Source organism: Pan troglodytes, chromosome 14 (assembly GCF_028858775.2).
Source record: "Pan troglodytes isolate AG18354 chromosome 14, NHGRI_mPanTro3-v2.0_pri, whole genome shotgun sequence".
NCBI lineage: Eukaryota > Metazoa > Chordata > Mammalia > Primates > Hominidae > Pan > Pan troglodytes.
This window is the reverse complement of record NC_072412.2, coordinates 113850506-113872127: the sequence shown is the minus strand read 5'-3', so window position 1 is coordinate 113872127 and position 21622 is coordinate 113850506. Positions and strand designations below refer to the sequence as shown.

Here is a 21622-nt window from a genome sequence, read left to right as displayed (position 1 = left end):
TTATAATAAACATTATCAATAAAAATAATTTTGTCTTTCTGTAACCTAAAACACATAAATTTCTAATAGTTATTAATTAACAGGAAAGAAAATACAACGGTTACCTAATTTTAACAATGAACCTTTTTAGGTCAGTGATAACCCATTTGAAAGAATTCACTTTCTTGATAGACTCTAAAGACATTTATCTTTAGGTTCTTAAAATTAATAAAATTATAGTTAAGTGATGTTCAAAATGTGGATCTTCATGATTCCATTTGTAAATAAATTTTATTATGTAATATTTTCAAAGCCATATTGTTTTAGTTAATTTTTAAATTGGGAATATCTCCAAACACAGTTACGGGCTTAAAAGTGAATTTTTGGCTAATATGAGCTATTTGGCAATTTTTTAATCCTGGATTTCCCCACATTTCTGTTTATTATACTACAATCAAAAATGATATTATGAAATACATTAAGCTTAATGAGATTTTGGTTTGAAACACAAAGTAATTAAGAAAAACAAAACTAAAGCCAAAGTACTAAATTCTAAAATTAAAACATTAAGTAAAACCACTGTTTACCCATGGGATGCCTGGAAGAGAGTATCATTGGGACATGTTGGCTGATGGTAATTCCCCTCCCTTCTTCTACAGTTTGTGTGAAGTTCCAATAAAAATACTTGGTTCTAAAACATGTAGACAATTAATAAATATGAACATAAATAAACACTTTAAAAGTAAAAAGGACAACTTAAGGTTTTGAGTCCTACTGAAAATAAATCAGAACTTGAATGAAAACAAAAATCAAAGAAAGCTGCATAGAATTTTCTCAATGCCAAAAAATTCCTACTAAAAAACGTCCTTGAGTTACAGACAAATTTTTTGGGAATATAAACATTAATTTTGGAGTATGCTAAATAAAATAAACTTTCCCTCCACCAAAGAATAGTATCTAGAACAACATTCAAATGAATTTCCTACTTTTATTAACAAGGAATAATAGACATGATGTCATTAAGATTCTTATCTTCAAATCTTCCACCTTGGATTTACAAAAGTTATGAGTGTGTATACTATGTCCTATTTGAATATATACACATAACACATATGCACACTATATATGTATATATATATTTGTATGTGTATATATTTGTACATATATTTGTATAAATATATGTATTTGTTCATATATGTATATGAACAAATACAGTTGATCCTTGAACAACACAGGAATTAGGGTCACTGATCCCATGCAGTCAAAAATTTGTGCTTAACTTTTGACTCCCAAATCTTAATTACTAACAGCCCACTGTTGACCAGAAGCCTTTCTGATAACAAAAACTCAATCAATACGCATTTCATAAATTATATGTATTTTGTAGTATATTCTTACAATAAAATAAGCTAGAGAAAAGAAAATGTTATTTTAAAAAATCATAAGGAAGAGAAAATGCATTTACTATTCATTAAGTGGAAGTGGATCATTATAGAGTTCTTCATTCTTCACATTGAGTAAGCTAAGGGGGAGGAGGGAAAGGAGGCGTTGGTCTTGCTATCTCAAGGGTGGAAAGTGGAAGAAAATCCACATACAAGGGGACCCTCGCGGTTCAAACCTGTGTTGTTCAAGGGTCAACTATAATGTCATGACTTTTCTTTGCTTCCTGGGAGCATTTCCAGCATCACTATCGCATTTTCTATAGGTCTCATGGTGTTATTCAAGGTTTATGATATTGCATTACACAAGAAGAAAAATACACACAAATCATGAGAAATCATTTTTACTGCAATATCCAACTGATTGGAGATACAACTGGCTCATGCAGAGATGATTAGCATCACATGGTGTTTTAAGCAGATACTCACAGCACTTGAGCTCACTGCAGTAGCAACAGGAGGTGGCTATGAAATTATTACAGTAGTACAGTATGTACCACAGTTAATTTTATGCAGTGATGACTTAATACTGCATGTTTATGTTTGTTTCCATTTCTCTAGACTACAAAGGGTGCTATGTGCAGTCTGTTTGTATGCATATGTTTTGAGAATTTTTAACTTTTGTGTATATTTTATGATAGTAATAAGAAAATAGACCAGTATCTACATATATTTTATACATTCATGACATGGCTAATTAATCTTAATATTTTCAACATTTCAAGGATACACAGTTCTTCCATGAGTTTTTTCAAATTATCACAAATCTACAGATAATTTTCCAATAGGTTTATTGAAAAAAAAAATCCACCTGTAAGTGTATCCATGCTGTTAAAACTTGTGTTGTTCAAGGCTCAACTGTGTGCAATATATACCTATATGCACACTGTATTAAGGTTTATTAAAAAGTCTAGGGCAAACCATGAAATAATAATAGTAGCTACTTCTGGGCTGTGGAAATCTGGGCAAATTTTTTTTCACTTTGTTAGAATCTACAAATTGCAAATTATTTGGTGAAAGATTCTCATCAGTATACTATTCCTGGATGCCATTAAAACACAAATACATAAAAGTATTAATAGGAGAATTTTGGGAAAATGTGACCCAAGAAGTTATTTCTTTCCTACTCTCTTATTCTTTTCTTCTTAAATCTGCTGAAATGAGTCTACATCTTTTTTTTTAATTGTAAAGTTAAAGTTTATTTTTAAAACTAATATTTAGAAACAGGGGGATATTAGCAGTGAAGGTTAAGGAGATTGAAGGATCCTGACCCTACTAGTTATTGAAGCCTCTTATAATACAAATTACCTTAAAAATATTCTTTAAAGCATATAAATAGAACAATCAGTTAAAAAAAGAGTCTCAAATAGATTCAACTCTTATGAGGAACTTAATAAAACACAGTAAGCTTTTCAACACCAAGGAGTTAAAAAGAACTATTTAATACATTTGGTTGAGATACCAGTTAGAAAGGAAAAAAGAGAGAGGGGGAAGTTAAAGCCAATTTGAGATGATTCATCAAAATAAACAACAGAAGGACTAATGAGTTAAAACAAAACACTCAACTATGAAAAAGTCAAAGTGGCAGGGAGTCAACTACTTAAGAAAACATGAACAAATGTATTTTTAGCTTTAATATTAGGGAAATTTTTTTAAAGATTATCACTTTACTATAGAGAAATGCAAAATGTTCAAGTAAAAAAAGAAGCAAAACTGTTAAAATATTTACATCAAAATTTTGATCAATAATCAATATGTCTAATTAGGAAGAGCTTATCCAAAATTATAAAAACATGGGACAGACAAGTGGAGACAGTTATAAATAAAAATTAGCAAAAGATAAAATTATAAATACTCAAAATATGCAGAAAGTTTATTCATATTAGCAAACAAGCAACACATCAAAATAAACGTGAGATATTGTTTTACAACTACTAAACTAGTCAAAATACACTTTAAAAATAACATGCAAGCAAGAATGTGGAGAACCGGTACACCACATTTTTGATTGCAAGTATAACTCATTTTGAAAACAATATGGCAGTCGGAAGCAAGGGTGATGAAGATGTTTCTTCTCCCTAGCTCAGATATCCCACTATATGAATTTTATATTGAATATATAATTTCACAGAAATAAAAGAGTTCTGTGCAAAACTTTTGCATGTTGTATTATAGCAAAGAGAATGGAAATAACCATTTAAAACAATTGTTAGATAAATTAATACAGATATGTGAAAAATACTTAGAAATAGGAAAAATCCTTATTGTATAAGTCAAAACAAAAAATATGTCATAGTATATATTCCGTATTATTTTCAATTATGTAGGAAATATAGACTATAAAATGCAGACGATAAAAATAATTGATGTGTTAAAATAATAAAAATGTGCATGTTTCCTAATTTAAAAATGTTTAAGCCCAGTTATTCCTGATAACTAGTATAAAGATACAATAACCAGATACCAAAAATTATGGTTTTATAAAATAAGAAACAATTTTTTATGAATAAAGCATATAGTCAAAAAATAAGTTTATAGTCAGGGTACCTCATGCGTGTGTGTGTGTGTGTGTGTGTGTGTGTGTGTGTGTGATAGAAGGGTCCCTGGTCTATCTCTCACTACGTTTCTTATGCAATTCTCTTCAGAAGTGAAAATATACATAAATTATTGCATGTATTCTGTGGACTTCATAGAGTCACGGTGAAGGTTAAACGAAACAGTATGTTTGAAAATGCCTGTTCTGGTCTACAGCTGTACGATACGTTCCAGGTGCTCAAAAAATATTCTTTCAATATATTTAATAAAAGGACAATAATATTAAGAATTTGTTATATTATAACTTTAATAAATGTATACAAAGATTCTTTTTTTCACCTTCAAATGAAAGAACTAGAATCGATCATTTTGGTAGGCCCCACCAACTCTGTAAAGTTCCGTGGAATGAGCAGAACATGAAGAAAGTCAGAAATCAGTAAAGGACGATTATAAGAAGATGATAAATGCATGGATCCCCTGGAAAAGCGTACCTTAAAGAAAAGCTTTAAAATCTCTGTGTGTGTGTGTGTGTGTGTGTGTGTAAAATAACCTTTTTAACAAATAAAATTAAAGTACAACATACAGGGCCTTTCATTACAACCTTCACCTGGTTTCACAACATGAAATGCACATTCAGAAAATAGATGTCTTTAACTTTCTATGACCCAGGTAGTAAGCAAAGTCTAATTCTAACATGTAATGCTTTTTTTTATTTTTCTGGAGTGATGAATAATGCTTCTCACATGGGAGGGCATTATCTACCTGAGGAAACACATATGGCCCTTTTATCTTCTCTATGCTTAATGCACAGATAAATACTTACACATGCACAGAGAAATGCTTCCAGTCACACGATCTGCTCATTGGAGGAAAAAGCACACCCATGCAGCCTGTTACATTTGCCAGCGCTGGGGCTTTGCTCTAAAGCAATGTCTGCTTTGGATGGCAAATTTCATAGTCTCTATTTAATAGGTTCATAGAGGGGATACTCACCTCCAGCTGCCCCAGACTGGATGTTATTCTCTAATCCCTGACTCCTAAAAGTGTCTGTGCCCAAAACATACCTGTTTCTTCTGGACCCTGAACGGCACGCTTATTTCTGCTGCTCTGACTGGAGTTGCCTTCTCCTGGAGCTGGTGGTTCAAAGATCTATGAACAGAAAAACTTCAAGTTATTAGAAAGACAGCTGAGGCGAGGGAGAGGCAGCAGTGTAGGCAGGATCTTGCCTGCGTCTTGCAGCTGCTGCAAACTCACTTTCAGTCCCGCGGTGACAGCTGGAGCTTCCTCCAGGCCGGCCTTGGGGGCTCCTGCTCCTGCTGGCAGCTTCTCCGCGTGGTGGCCCTGCAGCTCTGCCCGGAGGCTGGCCAGGTCCCCTTGCAGGGCGGCCACCTGGTAGAAAGACACCACCGTGAGGCAGCAAGACAGCAGTGCCAGCAGCAAGGTTGCAGCCAGCAGCTTTCCGTCTTTGGAGGATCGGACAGAGGGGCTTTCCTTCCGTGGGAGGATGGAAACACACTCCTTCAGTTTCATTTCTTCTCTTTTCTTAAGGCAAGAAGTAAGGCGTGACTGCTCCCTTTCTGTGGAGTCATCCATATCACTACTTGAGCTTTGAAGGTTGGGGCCTTTAGAATAAGTGACCACAGGGAATGGATCATTTCCTGTTATCTGTGTTTGTTGATGTCCTGCGTGCACTACATGGCAGGGCTTGGCTCACCCCTCAGGAGAGTTATCCTGAATTTTCTCCTTTCTGCCTTTCTGCATCTCTACCCCTACTGTACAGTAGGTTTGCTGGCATTTACCCTCCGATTGGATTGCTCAATCTGTCTTCCTCATTTCACTTTCAGTTTTTGTAAGAATTTCAAAGTCTTCTCATAACACTCATGCTCAAGTAGATTTAAAGCCCCTTAAATCTGCTGAGGAAACTTGGAGTTTGGATTGGCACAGTCAAGGGAAAGCTTTTAAGATATGCTCAGGTCTGAGAAGCCCACCTTTAAGTGTAGCAAGGGAACTGTGTCTGCCTGGGACCACATGGCTTCATAAGGAAGGGGGAAAAGCAGCTGAAAATTCCTGCTGCTGTCATAAAAATAATTAATGTGAAGGTCAGATAAGCTAAGTGTTTTAGCATTGAATTGTTCTTAGCTAGAGAGTGATTTATTAACAGTCTTCAATTATGAAATAAAATGGAGAATCCTTGAAGGAAGTGTGGAAGTAAGTCCACTGGGAATTATTCATATTATTATACTAATAATGTCATAAAAAGAATGAGAGTAAATGTTACAGACGTATTTAGGTTAGATATCTGAAGGATTCTCTAAATATAAGTGAATATATTTTTAAGGAAAACATGCATAAACTTTTTCCTTCTGGGACTCATCACTGAAACTCAATCATGCATATGAACAGCCTGTCCCAAGGAGCCTGGTCTCAGCTTTTCTGCTCACACTTCTGAAGCTTTAAGTCCCCGCTCAATATGATACTAGTTGAGGAGAATCAGCCTTGCCTCCAGCTCCAAATGCCTGACTGCTACCATTAACCACTCTCAAGTAGCTTGTCTACAACTCCCATGTTGACTGTGCCACAGCCTAACAGGTCGGTGTACAAGAGGTCCTTGATCACACAAGAGCCACCTGAGCTTTGGGTTTTTCTGTTATTGACTTGGTGGACCTGTGAGGCCTGTTGCATTCATTCTAGTCCTGCCTTATCCTGATGGCTGGTTCCTGGACATTCCCCAGTTTTTCACTGCTTTGCCCCAGCATTGAAATATTGATTCATCTTTCAACAAACGTTACTGAGCACTTACCAAGCCCTGGGTAGTCACTACTCCCCTATGGACTAAGAGTAGTGAGCTTTAGTTCTGTCTCACTCTACATTTCCATACAGTCTTAAGCAAGAAGTTTACAGAAATGATATAGTGCAAAGTGGAGAACTCCAGACCCAGGCTTCTAGACTGCAAATCCTGCCTCACCCTCGCTCTCCTTATGCAAAGTACATAAACTCTCTGTGATTCCATTTCCTCACCTGTGAATTCGTATGACGATATTAACTGTCCCTGGGATACGTAATGAGGCTTACAAGAATGTGGAAACAAATCACATTTTGGATGCTTCCATTTAAAAATAAATTATTTCCACAGGTTTTTGGGGAATAGGTGGTATTTGATTACATGGTTAAGTTATTTAGTGGTGATTTGTGAGATTTTGGTGCACCCATCACCCGAGCAGTGTACACATTGAACCCATTTTTTAGTCTTTTATTCCTCACCCCCCTCCCACCCTTTCCCCTGAGTCCCTAAAGTCCATTATATCATTCCTATGTCTTTGCATCTTTGTAATTTAGCTCCCACTGTGAGTTAGAACATACAATGTTTGGTTTTCCATTCCTGAGTTACTTCACTTAGAATAATAGTCTCCAATCCCATCCAGGCTGATGCGAACATCATTAATTCATTCCTTTTTATGGGTGAGTAGTATTCCATCATATATATGTATCATAGTTTCTTTATCCACTCATTGATTGACGGGCATTTGGGCTGGTTCTATATTTTTGCAGTTGTGAATTGTGCTGCCATAAACATGTGTGTGCAAGTATGTTTTTCGTATAACAACTTCTTTTCCTCTGGGTAGATACCCAGTAGTGGGATTGCTGGATCAAATGGTAGCTCTACTTTTAGTTCTTTAAGGAATCTCCACACTGTTTTCCATGGTGGTTGTACTAAATGATCAGGGAAATGTAAATCAAAAGCACGGTGCAATGCTTCCATTTTTTCATTCACTTTTATTCTTTACATTCAAAGTATGAATGAAACATTTTTCAGTTACAAACAGTGCTCTAATAGATATTTTCTACAACTGTGCTTGTAACATCTGCAAGGGTTTCCCAGCAAATGCCTGCTGAGGGAGAAGCACATCTTCACTTTTACAGGCACCACCCAGTTACCCTCTGACGAGTTCCCATTTCCTCATTGTCTTACTACAAAATGACGCAGTCAGACTTACTTGTTTTTACCATTAGGATTGTTTTTTGTTTTTTTTTTTTTGTTTTTCCCTTTGCATCTGCAAGTTTCCAAGACCTTTTAAAAATAACTTGTTATTATCCTGGCCCCCAAAATAAGCTGCTTTCTAATTTTTCTTACCTATGACTCCCACAATAAGGTGACCGTGCCCCAGTCTAACAGGTACGTAGACAAGAGGTCCTCCATCAACCTTCTCAGGTGGAAGTCTTCTTTTAGAAGGATGTTTGTAAACCCTTTTGCATCAGGAATGACACAGTCCAATTCTTTTCTGTCAGTTCTTGTTCCAGATCAATTAGGGTGAGTCATACGGAGTAACCTTGCCATAAAAAATGGAATTCGTATGGGGATTGTATGAAGGCCTTCTTACTGAAAGTCACTGAGATCCTTTAGATGATGTGTTTGTGTATTCTTATGATTTAAATACATGCAGAAATGAAAGGATGCAACGCAGTGCTAGAAAGCAATTTCTCTCTGCGTTTCACTCAGGGTTTCCTGTAGCCACTGCTTCTCTCCATCCATGGACATTCTCCCACTTCTGGTGAGTCGTTCCCCTCTATATCCCTCAGAGAAAATTCTGAAGACAGGGAATGATTTGACTGCTTTAGGGAATTCCCTCTGCCTTCGTCACTGTGTTGGGCAGAGACTTTCATGCCTGAACATCTCAAAAGAGAGTCACTGGCCAGCCTGCACGCAGCCATTTTTAAACCAGTGCCGATGTTTGTTGCGGCAGTGAGCCGTGCCATGCATAAAATGGGCAAGTTCTTCTTCCACAAAGGGCAGCCATCATGTCCCTCTGGCTAGAGGGACAGCAAGCAGGGATGGCAATATGCACGTCCTCCACAGGGATCTGACAGCTGCATTTTCTCTAAAGACAGGTAGAAAACGAAGTGACATTCATGACTCTTGAATCTCTTATTAGATGAACAAAAGGAAGTCATTACTCCATAAATCAAGAATCTGTTTCCGGAAGAGGAAATGGTTTGGCAATAATTTAACAGAAATTCTGTTAAACAAGAAGCATGTTCACGTTCATTGAATAATACACCACATCACAAGTTTATTCAGGGACAAAAGGCCACTGTATCTGAGCCACAGATTGTGCAGCGATCTTATTATACATTCAGTGTTTACTGACAGTATTTAGCTGCTTTTTACACACATCTTTTTCTCAATGTAAGTGTAAAGCATTCTTCTGTCATTCAATAAACAAACTGAGATACTAGGACTTTGTGATTGACGAAACTGTTCTATCCACTCAGAAATAGGCAGATAGGATTCAAAAGAATATAACTTGTGAGTTTGTCCGGGAGTCAGAAACAGCAGAAAATAAACATTCACTCTCTGACTATGTTCTTACATTGACAACCTCAAAAATATTTTTAAAAATGAATTATAAATTTCTGGCTAAATAGTGCTATAAAGAATTACAGGTTTGAGGAATCTCTCCTTTGCCCCTCTTCTTTGAGGAAAAGCGTGTTTTCCTCAAAATCCTTTGAGGAAAGGATTTAGACCAGTCAAGCATGGCGACAACAGCTCTTCTAGATCCGTGAATGTACTCGATCTGTAAATGTACCTAAAATTACATCTAGATAAAATTGGTATCCTAAAGAACTCAGAATATGGAAGATTTATGATATAGGTTAAGTATTGCATTTCAGGAAAATATGCTGTTTTCCAGTAGAAATATTATATATATATAAAATATTTATATATTATATATTTATATATATTATATATATATTATATATAATGGAGAGAGAGAGAGTATGTGTGGTAAGTTATTATATAGTTAAATTTGATTTGAAAGGCTAAATGTTAATCACTGTATATAATTTTTAATTAAAAAATTTTTAATTGACACATATATATTTATGAGATACAGTGTCATGTTTTGATATATGTATACAATGTGTAATGATCAAATTAGGAAAATTAGCATATCCATCACCTTAGACATTTATCATTTCTATCTGGTGAGAACATTGAAAATCCTGTCTTCTAGCTCTATTGAAATATATAATATATTATTGTTAACTATAGCCGCCCTACTGTACAATGGAACACTGGAAATCATTCTTCCTATCTAACTCTGACTTTGTACCAGGTGACAAACCTCCACCCCAATACCTCCGGTAACCACTCTTCTACTCTCTACTTCTATAAAATCAACTTTTTAAGATTGCACATATAAGTGAGATTACACAGTATTTGTCTCTCTGTGCCTAGCTTATTTCACTTAATATAATGTCGTCCAGGCTCATCCAGGTGGCTACAAATGACAGGATTTTATTTTTTATGGCTGAATAGTAGGCCACGGTATTATACCACATTTTTAAAATTCATTCATCTGTTGATGGGCACTTAGGTTGAGTCCATATTTTGACTATTGTGAATAGTGCTGAATCAACATGATTCATTAATTGGATGAATGAATCCTTTTCTTGGATCCATTTCTTGGATACATTGGTTGCTTTCTTTTGGATATAGACCTAGTGATAGAATTGCTCAAGTATGGTAGTTCTATTTTCAGTTTTTTGAGGAACCTCCATACTGTTTTCCATGGTGGCTGTACTCATTGACATTCTCACTAACAGTGCACCAGCGTTCCCTTTCTCCACATTCTCACCAGCTAGAGGTCATTATGCTAAATGAAATAAGCCAAGCATAAAAAGACAAATATCACATGTTCTCATTCATATGTGGGAGCTAAAAAGGTAGGTCTTATGAATATAGAGAGTAGATAGGTGGTTACCAGAGGCCAGGAAGAGTAGGAAGAAGGGTGGAGGGATGGAGAGGTTGATTAATGTTAGAAAAAATAAAACCTAATGCTTGATAGATTAGTAGGGCAACTGTAGTTAGCATTAATCTGTTGTACATTTCAAAATAGCTAGAAGAGAATCATTTTAATGTTCCCACAAAACAAAAGGATAAATATTGAAGGTGATTAACTTCCCAGTTACTCTGAATTGTTCTTTTCATATTATATGATGTATCAAATTATCACATATACTCTGAAAATATGTGCATCTGTTTTGTATCAATAAAACAAATAAATTAAAATTAAATGGACTGCAAATATTTTAATGATTTATTTGAAATTTCACTTACTGAATGTTGAGAAGAGGATGCGGTTAGGAGTGTAGGCTCTGAAGCCAGAAGCATCTGTATGCCCAATTCTGCTTCACCATCTTAACAGAATCTTTCTTGCCCCAAATCTAGAAGCTGACTTTGTTTAGATATCTATCTCTGTGGGATGCCGACATAATCTCACACTTTAGGGAAGTCCTAATCATGAAATCTACTCACGATGACTCCATCTACATCACCACTGATTGCTAAGGAGGGACAAATGAGAGAGGCTTTTTACAGTTGGTTGTGAGGTGGTCTCCTGGGGGCACTGCTAAGAAAGAGTTCCTCATTCTTAAAGAGATTGACAAGAAAGAGATGCTCTTCTTCCACTAGACATTACAAGCCTGTCTGTGATCACCAAGAACTGCCATCCTGCAACTGCCATCAGGCCCAGACTGAAACAGTGATGGCAAGAACAGGATTCTGGAGGGAACCTGGCTCTGTAAGGACATAATTGTCCTGCTGGATTACTCAACTCTTCATGCTTGTTATTTGGATCATACTATTTCCTAACTGTTTACGCCAATGTGAGACAAGATTAGGTGTTAATTCATCCAAAGACATCCTAAATCTGCTAGTTAGATTAGCAGTTGATTAGGATCCAAAGACATACTAATTCTGCTAGTTGTAAGAATTGTATTCTTACAACCAAAGAACTTTGTATAAGAGAGTTTTAAATGTTCTTTCAGAAATTTTCCAAATGTCCACTTTTTGAAACTACGGTGTAAAGAGAAAAGGTCAACACCCACAAGCTAGAAAAACTAATTCATTTGTTAAGAAGAGTCTTGGCCGGGCGCGGTGGCTCATGCCTGTAATCCCAGCACTTTGGGAGGCCGAGGCGGGTGGATCACGAGGTCAGGAGATCGAGACCACGGTGAACCCTGTCTCTACTAAAAATACAAAAAATTAGCCAGGCGCGGTGGCGGGCGCCTGTAGTCCCAGCTACTCGGGAGGCTGAGGCAGGAGAATGGCGTGAACCCAGGAGGCGGAGCTTGCAGTGAGCCGAGATTGTGCCACTGCACTGCAGCCTGGGCGACAGAGAGAGACTCCATCTCAAAAAAAAAAAAAAAAAAAGAGTCTTACATCCAGTTTTAATATAGTTATTTTTTAATAATTTAAGCTCTTTAATATGTTGGGAATCTTAAGAAAAATTATTATTATGTGAAGATGTGTTTAATGAATCTGTCTTTTCTATGTGGAACCAAAAAAACGTAGTCAACTCTTTCAGAAAAAAAATGCAAAATTAGAATTTGTGCATCTCCGTGTAAGAAGGGAATAATTTCAAACTAAGAAAAAGTCAGAGAGATATAGTGTATTCTGAGAAAACTGCAACATGAATGCATCTTTCTTCTCCTTTACTAACAACTGTAAATTATCTTTCTTCTCTGAGCCAAATTGCAGTAGAACTTGGAGGTAATTGGGTGTTAGCGAGGGGCTTTTTGCTCTAATTGGTCCTAGATAGAGAAAAATAACGTTTGAGATTTATTTCTTGAGAGTATTTGCAGTACTATATGTGAGACCCAAGTCTCAATGGGTCTTAGATAGAATGGTTGAGCAGAAATCTGTGGGCCCCAGGCAGTGGCTAACATCAGCCTCACAGGAATATGCCAAGTTTCCCGGGCCTCTGAGTACCCACAAAAGGAGTAAGTGCTTAGGGTTAGTCCTCCCTGTCCCTAAAGCTGAGAGACTATCAGGGGATCACATGAAACAAAAGCCTCCCCCAAATGCCTCAGAGTAGACTACAAGTTTCCCTGTTAGTCCAATCCTGGCTCATAGGGTTAGACAGGACTTGATTTCCCACCTCCTGAGGCTAGACTGCCCCAGCTGAGCCATCAAATCAAACATAGGAGGTGTTTAAGAGAGAAAGCTTGAAATTGGGATATCGGGAGAGATGCAAGAAGTGGCTGGACGTATAAATAGTGGCTAGACTGCAGTGTTTTTGCATGCACAGCTGTGGTTGTGTGAAATGTGAAAATGAAGCCATTTATATATATATTTTAAAAAGATTATGGCAGAGGGTAGGGTGGAAGTAGGGAAGATATGTACAGAAAGAAATGATAAACTAAGAGCGTTCAGCTCCATGAGTGCAGAAATGTGCGGTTTCTAGCCTATTGTATCTCTAGTGCCTGGAACACTTGTCCTTCATGGATTCTGCTATTCTCTGTTAAATGCTGACTAAATAAACGTCTTCCAGTGAAAATTAAAAAAAAAAAAAGAGAGAGAGAGAGATAAACCATCAAAGAAGGAGAGCACAGAACATCCCAGCATACACACAGCACAAAGGGATGGAGACAACTTGAATTTTAAAAACTAATAGAGGACTTAAGATTCAACTGAAGAAATGTTTTAGGAACTAAAAAATATCTCTATAGTTTTCAATTAAACAATTTAATACATGCATTGAAGAAAAGGATGGTCACTTTTGAGCACTGAGTTACTGGCCTGCAGGCTCAAATAGAAGTAAAATCTCAAAACTCAAGAGTGTTTTGCAACTCATATGCAAGAAAAATGGGAACATAAGAGGAGGGAGGGGATATAGACTAAATAGAGGCAATGACATAAAAACTTACAGGAGAAAAGAATAATGCTTCTTAATCTATGAAAGACCTGAAACTACAGTTTGAATTAGCTTATCAAGTCCTAGGTTAAAATGCTGAGAAAATCTGTATGGGTAGCTTTTTGGAAAAGAAAAATAAGCAAGTAGGTCGGGCGCGGTGGCTCACGCCTGTAATCCCGGCACTTTGGGAGGCCGAGTTGGGCAGATCACGAGGTCAGGAGATCGAGACCATCCTGGCTAACATGGTGAAACCCCGTCTCTATTTAAAAAAATACAAAAAATTAGCCGGGCGTGGTGGCGGGCGCCTGTAGTCCCAGCTACTCAGGAGGCTGAGGCAGGAGAATGGCGTGAACCCGGGAGGTGGAGCTCGCAGTGAACCGAGATCGCGCCGCTGCACTCCAGCCTGGGCTACAGAGCGAGACTCCGAGAAAGAAAAGAAAGAAAGGAACGGAGGAAGGGAGGAAGGAAGGAAAGGATGCTGAGAAAAATCGACCCAGGTAAGGTCTGATGATATTACTGAATATAGAAAGAGTTGTTGGGATATGATGAAAATAAAGTATATAAAATCTTGTAAAATGCATTTAAAGCTATTTTTATGAGAAAAATCATATCTTTGATGGCATGTTTTAAAAAGAAGAATGGAAAGAAATAATCTGAGCATACAGGTCACAAAGCCCTAACAAGTTAAAAGGTGAAAACAAATTAAGCTTAAAGATAGGAGTAAAAATATAAAAGAGATTAATGAAATAAATAATAACTATACAATAAAGAGAATTAAAAATTGGTTATTTGAAATAACAAATAAAATTAATAATTTGTAGTAAGACACAGTACAAAGGAGAAAGTATGAAATTTCAATAACAGAAATTTTAAAAGCGGGACATTTTAGAGCTATTACAGATCCTAAACAGGTAAGAGGATATTATGAATAAATTTGTGTGTAAAATTAAGGGGAAATTGGAGTATACATGCATTTCTCTTGAATACAAAAAAAATGAAATAACAAAGTAGCTAAACCAATTGCAAAGGAAGGATATTCACCATCCACTCTTTCAGTATCGTTCTAGGTACTAGGCATACAAAAATTAAAACAGAGAGAAAAAAAAGTCAGAAAGAAAAAAGAAAACTCCTGTGTCATGGAGTTAAATTCTGTTGTATAAGATCATTTTAAACGATTTCAATTTTTGCTTGATAAATTTATACAAAATAGTTTCTCATCTGATTTTCCATTTCTTTTCTATCTGTGGTTAAGCATTTTTTTTAAAAATTGTCTGCATACAATTTCTCCTTTTATTCTTGAAAGAATAGCTAAAACTTGTCTGTTTTGTTAGTGTCAAATAAGTAATCAGCAGATAGTTCTATTTATTATCATTATGAATTGTCTCATTCTACTTGTTTGTTTTGTTGTTTTCTTTAGTCTGACTTCTTCAGTTGAGTGTTCAAACATTCATTTTTTTTCTTATTTGTTGATAGGCTATTAAATTTCCTAAGAGCATTGCTTAGTAAAATTCAATGATATCAGGTATGTATTGTGTTTTATTATTATTGTGTTTTCTATATATTGTGCTTATTATTTTCTAGAAACGATTAATAATATAAATTAATCTAAAAATTTTGTTTGGATTTCCAATTTGACTTAAAAGTTATTTAAGAGATATTTGTTGCTTTGTTTTAATTTCCAGAATTTTTTTCATTTTTCTCACTAACTTCTATTTTATCGTATTGCATTCAGATAATTTTCTCTCACAATTTCTACTTATAAAGCTTAATCAGAGTTTCTTTAGGGATTAATAGTATTGTCATTTGTGTGAATGTAACATAGCTACTTGAAAAGAAGGGATATCCTTAATAATTTTATTATTTTAGTCTACAATATCTGCATTTTTGTTTATATGATGTCATAGAATACTAGAGATGAGTAAAATTTCCCATGTCTAATGTTTTTTCCTGTGTATTTCCAGGTGTTTTTCTTGTGGTTTCAGCTTTATGGTTATTGATGCTATATTATTTAACATTATAACATTTAGTGCAAAGATATTCAAAAATGAGAGGGAGATAATAAATTATGTCTATCAAAAAGATAACTTTTTCCCCAAATGCACAAGTGATACTTAAAATTTTAATCAAAATGGATAACTTTAAAAAGTAGTCTTTTACAGGCTACCATGACGGATAGTTTGCAAAGACTGGAAGAACTACTCTCTGGTGGCATGCCTATTTGCAATGTGACTGATAATAAGGTTGGTCTGTCTCCTTATCCCCTAAATCTGAACTGACCTTGTGAATTGCTTGCTTTGACCAGTAGAACACACAGGACTGCCTCCCTGAGACCTGCATGCAAGAAAGTCAGTCTAGCTTACTGGAGGATGAGAAGATACATTGAAAACCACTAAAGTGCCTGAACCACCTGCCAGCACTTACTGCCAAATGTGTGGGTGAGGCTTTCTTGAACCCCCAGCCAGCCTGGCTGTCAGAGGCATGCGGCCACACACATGAACTCAGGTGGAGCTGGCACAAGAGCCACCTGAGAAACTCACAGAATTACAAAAATAATAAAGGGGAGCTGCTACAGGGCACTAAAGTAGGGTGGTTTATTACTTAGTAATCCCTAAGTGATATATCCCATTCATTGATTATAATCTCATAAAAATAGAAATCATTACAAAAAGGGATCAAAGAGTTGCTTACTTGAAAATGTAAAAATACATTCATAGGTCAAGTTTGTGTCAAAGAAGTATGTGAAACTGAGGTTAGAAATTACCTAGAAAATCACAAAAGGGAAAACAACTTATACCAAACATATGAGCCAAAGCAGTACTCACTAAAAAATTATAGCATTGAAAACAAAGCTATAATATAAACACGATCATGTCCAAAAGAATTAATTCTCATCCAAAAGAATTTAAAAAGGAATAAGCCAAAATAATCCAGGTAATGAAATTAAATAAAGATAGCTAACACTGATGATTAATTATATATTGTTAGTTAAAACGTGAGCAAAAGTCATTCTTTATATATACATATGTATATATATGTATATGTATATGTATATATATACATATGTATATGTATATGTATATGTATATATATACATATGTATATGTATATGTATATATATACATATGTATATGTATATATATACATATGTATATGTATATATATACATATGTATATGTATATATATACATATGTATATGTATATATATACATATGTATATGTATATATATACATATGTATATGTATATATATACATATGTATATGTATATATAAAGAATGACTTTTGCTCACGTTTTAACTAACAATATATAATTAATCATCAGTGTTAGCTATCTTTATTTAATTTCATTACCTGGATTATTATATATGTATATGTATATACATATACATACATATACATACATATACATATGTATATACATATACATATGTATATACATATACATATGTATATACATATACATATGTATATACATATACATATGTATATACATATACATATGTATATACATATACATATGTATATGTATATATAAAGAATGACTTTTGCTCACGTTTTAACTAACAATATATAATTAACCATCAGTGTTAGCTATCTTTCTTTAATTTCATTACCTGGATTATTTTGGCTTATTCCTTTTTAAATTCTTTTGGATGAGAATTAATTCTTTTGGACATCATCGTGTTTATACTATAGCTTTGTTTTCAATGCTATAATTTTTTAGTGGTTTCAGCTTTATGGTATGTGTATATATACACATATATATGTACACATATATATGTGTATATATACACATATATATGTATATATATACATGTGTGTGTGTGTGTGTATATATATATATATATATATATATACACTTTAAGTTCTGGTTTACATGTGCAGACTGTGCAGTTTTGTTACATAGGTATACACGTGCCATGGTGGTTTGTTTGAAAATGTAAAATAATAAGGTTGTTTTGGAAGCCAATCTAATGATACTAGAAATATTAAAAACATATCTACACTTCAACTCAACAGTCTCACTACTGAGAATTTATCCACGGTATCCATGGTGAAAAAAAAACAATAGAAAAAGTGTGTGTGTGTGTGTGTGTGTGTGTGTACACATGATGTTAAGTAAAATTAAATTCTATTTTGTTTAATACTCTATCAGGGATCAAAGATTTCCCTTGTGTTTTTCTGCTACTCAAATATAAAGACTCTTGTCCTCAAATTGTTTTATTACCATGACTGATTGCTAAAACAGAAATATAATTTTATATGAAAACTCACAAAATCTGTTTTAGATACTTTCAGACAGTCATAAAACATGTCTAGTAGTGGAGACAGTATGAGTTCATAATTGTACTTGTCGTTGGTTACTTCTAAATTTACTAAATTTAAAATGCACTTGCTAATTTTTTGTCTATTTTAAATATAAGCCTCTGGTTATTAAAAAGTAAACAAAAACTGGTGGGTGATTCCCAGAATTTTAACCAAAAGCATAATCTGTTATCTCATGGCAACAGCTGTTTACATACTTTAAATTGAATAATGAGCTTTCAACAATTTCAAAATTTAAACACAATCCAGACCAATGTTGATATTTCCACACCCAGGACAAGTGGCGCAGTGTAAAATTCATGTGAAAATCTTATCACTATCAACCACCAACACTAGCAACAATTAACCAAGGATAACAAGTCAAATCAAATAAGTATAAACTGTACTCTACTAGTGACTATTGAAAATTCAGCATTTCAGAATACTAATCTTCAATCCTTTATCAAAAGCATTTTTTTGACTTTAAAAACTGTGGTAAAATACACATATATTATACAATTTACCATCTTCATTATTTTTAAAGTCACTCTGCAATTTCTCTTTAACATCAATGACTTGTGAATTTATAATTCTCACTGTGTCCCAAACAAGGGAACCTATTACATTTTGTAAACTTCTGCAGGTCATGAATTTTGCACCTCAAAGAGGATCTGTGTGTTGTTGAAGGCTTAAGAGGACAGCAGTGTGTGACACAGAATCCCGGACTAGCACTCAGAAAAAAATGTGTTCTGGTTCAGTTGTTCAACTACATTTAGTCATTTGACTCTTTAGTTTTATCTCTGTATTCTTTGTGAAAAGATGTAATCTTTTCTTTTTTTTTAACTTTATTATTATTATACTTTAAGTTTTAGGGTACATGTGCACAATGTGCAGCTTTGTTACATATGTATACATGTGCCATGTTGGTGTGCTGCACCCATTAACTCGTCATTTAGCATTATGTATATCTCCTAATGCTATCCCTCCCCCCTCCCCCAACCCCACAACAGTCCCTGGAGCGTGATGTTGCCCTTCCTGTGTCCATGTGTTCTCATTGTTCAACTCCCACCTATGAGTGAGAACATGTGGTGTTTGGTTTTTTTGTCCTTGCGATAGTTTGCTGAGAATGATGGTTTCCAGCTTCATCCATGTCCCTACAAAGGACATGAACTCATCATTTTTTATGGCTGCATAGTATTCCATGGTGTATATGTGCCACATTTTCTTAATTCAGTCTATCATTGTTGGACATTTGGGTTGGTTCCAAGTCTTTGCTATTGTGAGTAGTGCCGCAATAAACATATGTGTGCCTGTGTCTTTATAGCAGCATGGTTTATAATCCTTTGGGTATATACCCAGTAATGGGATGGCTGGGTCAAATGGTATTTCTAGTTCTAGATCCCTGAGGAATCGCCACACTGACTTCCACAATCGTTGAACTAGTTTACAGTCCCACCAACAGTGTGAAAGTGTTCCTATTTCTCCACATCGTCTCCAGCACCTGTTGTTTCCTGACTTTTTAATGATCACCATTCTAACTGGTGTGAGATGGTATCTCATTGTGGTTTTGATTTGCATTTCTCTGATGGCCAGTGATGATGAGCATTTTTTCATGTGTTTTTAATTTCCTTAAGCAGATAAGCAACTTCAGCAAAGTCTCAGGATACAAAATCAATGTACAAAAATCACAAGCATTCTTATACACCAATAACAGACAAACAGAGAGCCAAATCATGAGTGAACTACCATTCACAATTGCTTCAAAGAGAATAAAATACCTAGGAATCCAACTTAAAAGGGATGTGAAGGACCTCTTCAAGGAGAACTACAAACCACTGCTCAAGGAAATAAAAGAGGATACAAAGAAATGGAAGAACATTCCATGCTCATGGGTAGGAAGAATCAATATCGTGAAAATGGCCATACTGCCCAAGATAATTTATAGATTCAATGCCATCCCCATCAAGCTACCAATGACTTTCTTCACAGAATTGGAAAAAACTACTTTAAAGTTCATACGGAACCAAAAAAGAGCTCACATCGCCAAGTCAATCCTAAGCCAAAACAACAAAGCCGGAGGCATCACGCTACCTGACTTCAAACTATACTACAAGGCTACAGTAACCAAAACAGCATGGTACTGGTACCAAAACAGAGATATACATCAATGGAACAGAACAGAGTCCTCAGAAATAACGCCGCATATCTACAACCATCTGATCTTTGACAAACCTGACAAAAACAAGCAATGGGGAAAGGATTCCCTATTTAATAAATGGTGCTGGGAAAACTGGCTAGCCATATGTAGAAAGTTGAAACTTTCTACACCTTATACAAAAATTAATTCAAGATGGATTAAAGACTTACATTTTAGATCTAAAACCATAAAAACCCTAGAAGAAAACCTAGGCATTACCATTCAGGACACAGGCATGGGCAAGGACTTCATGTCTAAAACACAAAAGCAATGGCAACAAAAGCCAAAATGGACAAATGGGATCTAATTAAACTAAAGAGCTTCTGCACAGCAAAAGAAACTACCATCAGAGTGAACAGGCAACCTACAAAATGGGAGAAAATTTTCACAACCTACTCATCTGACAAAGGGCTAACATCAAGAATCTACAATGAACTCAAACAAATTTACAAGAAAAAAACAAACAACCCCATCAAAAAGTGGGCAAAGGATATGAACAGACACTTCCCAAAAGAAGACATTTATGCAGCCAAAAAACACATGAAAAAATGCTCATCATCACTGGCCATCAGAGAAATGCAAATCAAAACCACAATGAGATACCATCTCACACCAGTTAGAATGGTGATCATTAAAAAGTCAGGAAACAACAGGTGCTGGAAAGGATGTGGAGAAATAGGAACACTTTTACACTGTTGGTGGGACTGTAAACTAGTTCAACCATTGTGGAAGTCAGTGTGGAGATTCCTCAGGGATCTAGAACTAGAAATACCATTTGACCCAGCCATCCCAGTACTGGGTATATACCCAAAGGACTATAAATCATGCTGCTATAAGGACACATGCACACATATGTTTATTGCGGCACTATTCACAATAGCAAAGACTTGGAACCAACCCAAATGTCCAACAATGATAGACTGGATTAAGAAAATGTGGCACATATACACCATGGAATACTATGCAGCCATAAAAAATGATGAGTTCATGTCCTTTGTAGGGACATGGATGAAGCTGGAAACCATCATTCTCAGCAAACTATCGCAAGGACAAAAAAACCAAACACCACATGTTCTCACTCACGGGTGGGAGTTGAACAATGAGAACACATGGAAGCAGGAAGGGCAACATCACGTTCCAGGGACTGTTGTGGGGTTGGGGGATGGGGGAGGGATAGCATTAGGAGATATATGTAATGCTAAATGACGAGTTAATGGGTGCAGCACACCAACATGGCACATGTATACATATGTAACAAAGCTGCACATTGTGCACATGTACCCTAAAACTTAAAGTATAATAAAATAAAAAAATAAAAAAAAACAAAATCAGAGCTGAAGGAAATTAAGATGTGAAAAAAAATACAAAAGACCAATTAATCCAGGAATTTGTTCTTTGAAAGAATTAATGAGAAAGACCATTAGCTAGACTAATAAAGAAAAAAGAGAGAAAAACCAAATAAACACAGT

General features: G+C 35.4%; 1 protein-coding gene across 2 annotated transcripts in view; it reads right to left on the bottom strand.

The window, feature by feature from the left end:
• TNFSF13B (TNF superfamily member 13b) overlaps positions 1 to 5813 on the bottom strand; it is a 39713-nt gene extending 33900 nt beyond the window's left edge. The window contains exons 1-2 of one of the 2 annotated variants that reach the window (XM_522721.8): positions 5208 to 5813; positions 5018 to 5102 (exon numbers count right to left, since the gene is read on the bottom strand). In XM_522721.8, coding sequence (XP_522721.1) covers positions 5018 to 5102; positions 5208 to 5546 — 424 coding nt within the window. In that variant the 5' untranslated portion in view covers positions 5547 to 5813. The remainder of the gene's footprint in view (positions 1 to 5017; positions 5103 to 5207) is intronic. The other variant, NM_001328319.1, reaches the window with a different exon arrangement.
• Positions 5814 to 21622: the final 15809 nt, after the last annotated feature.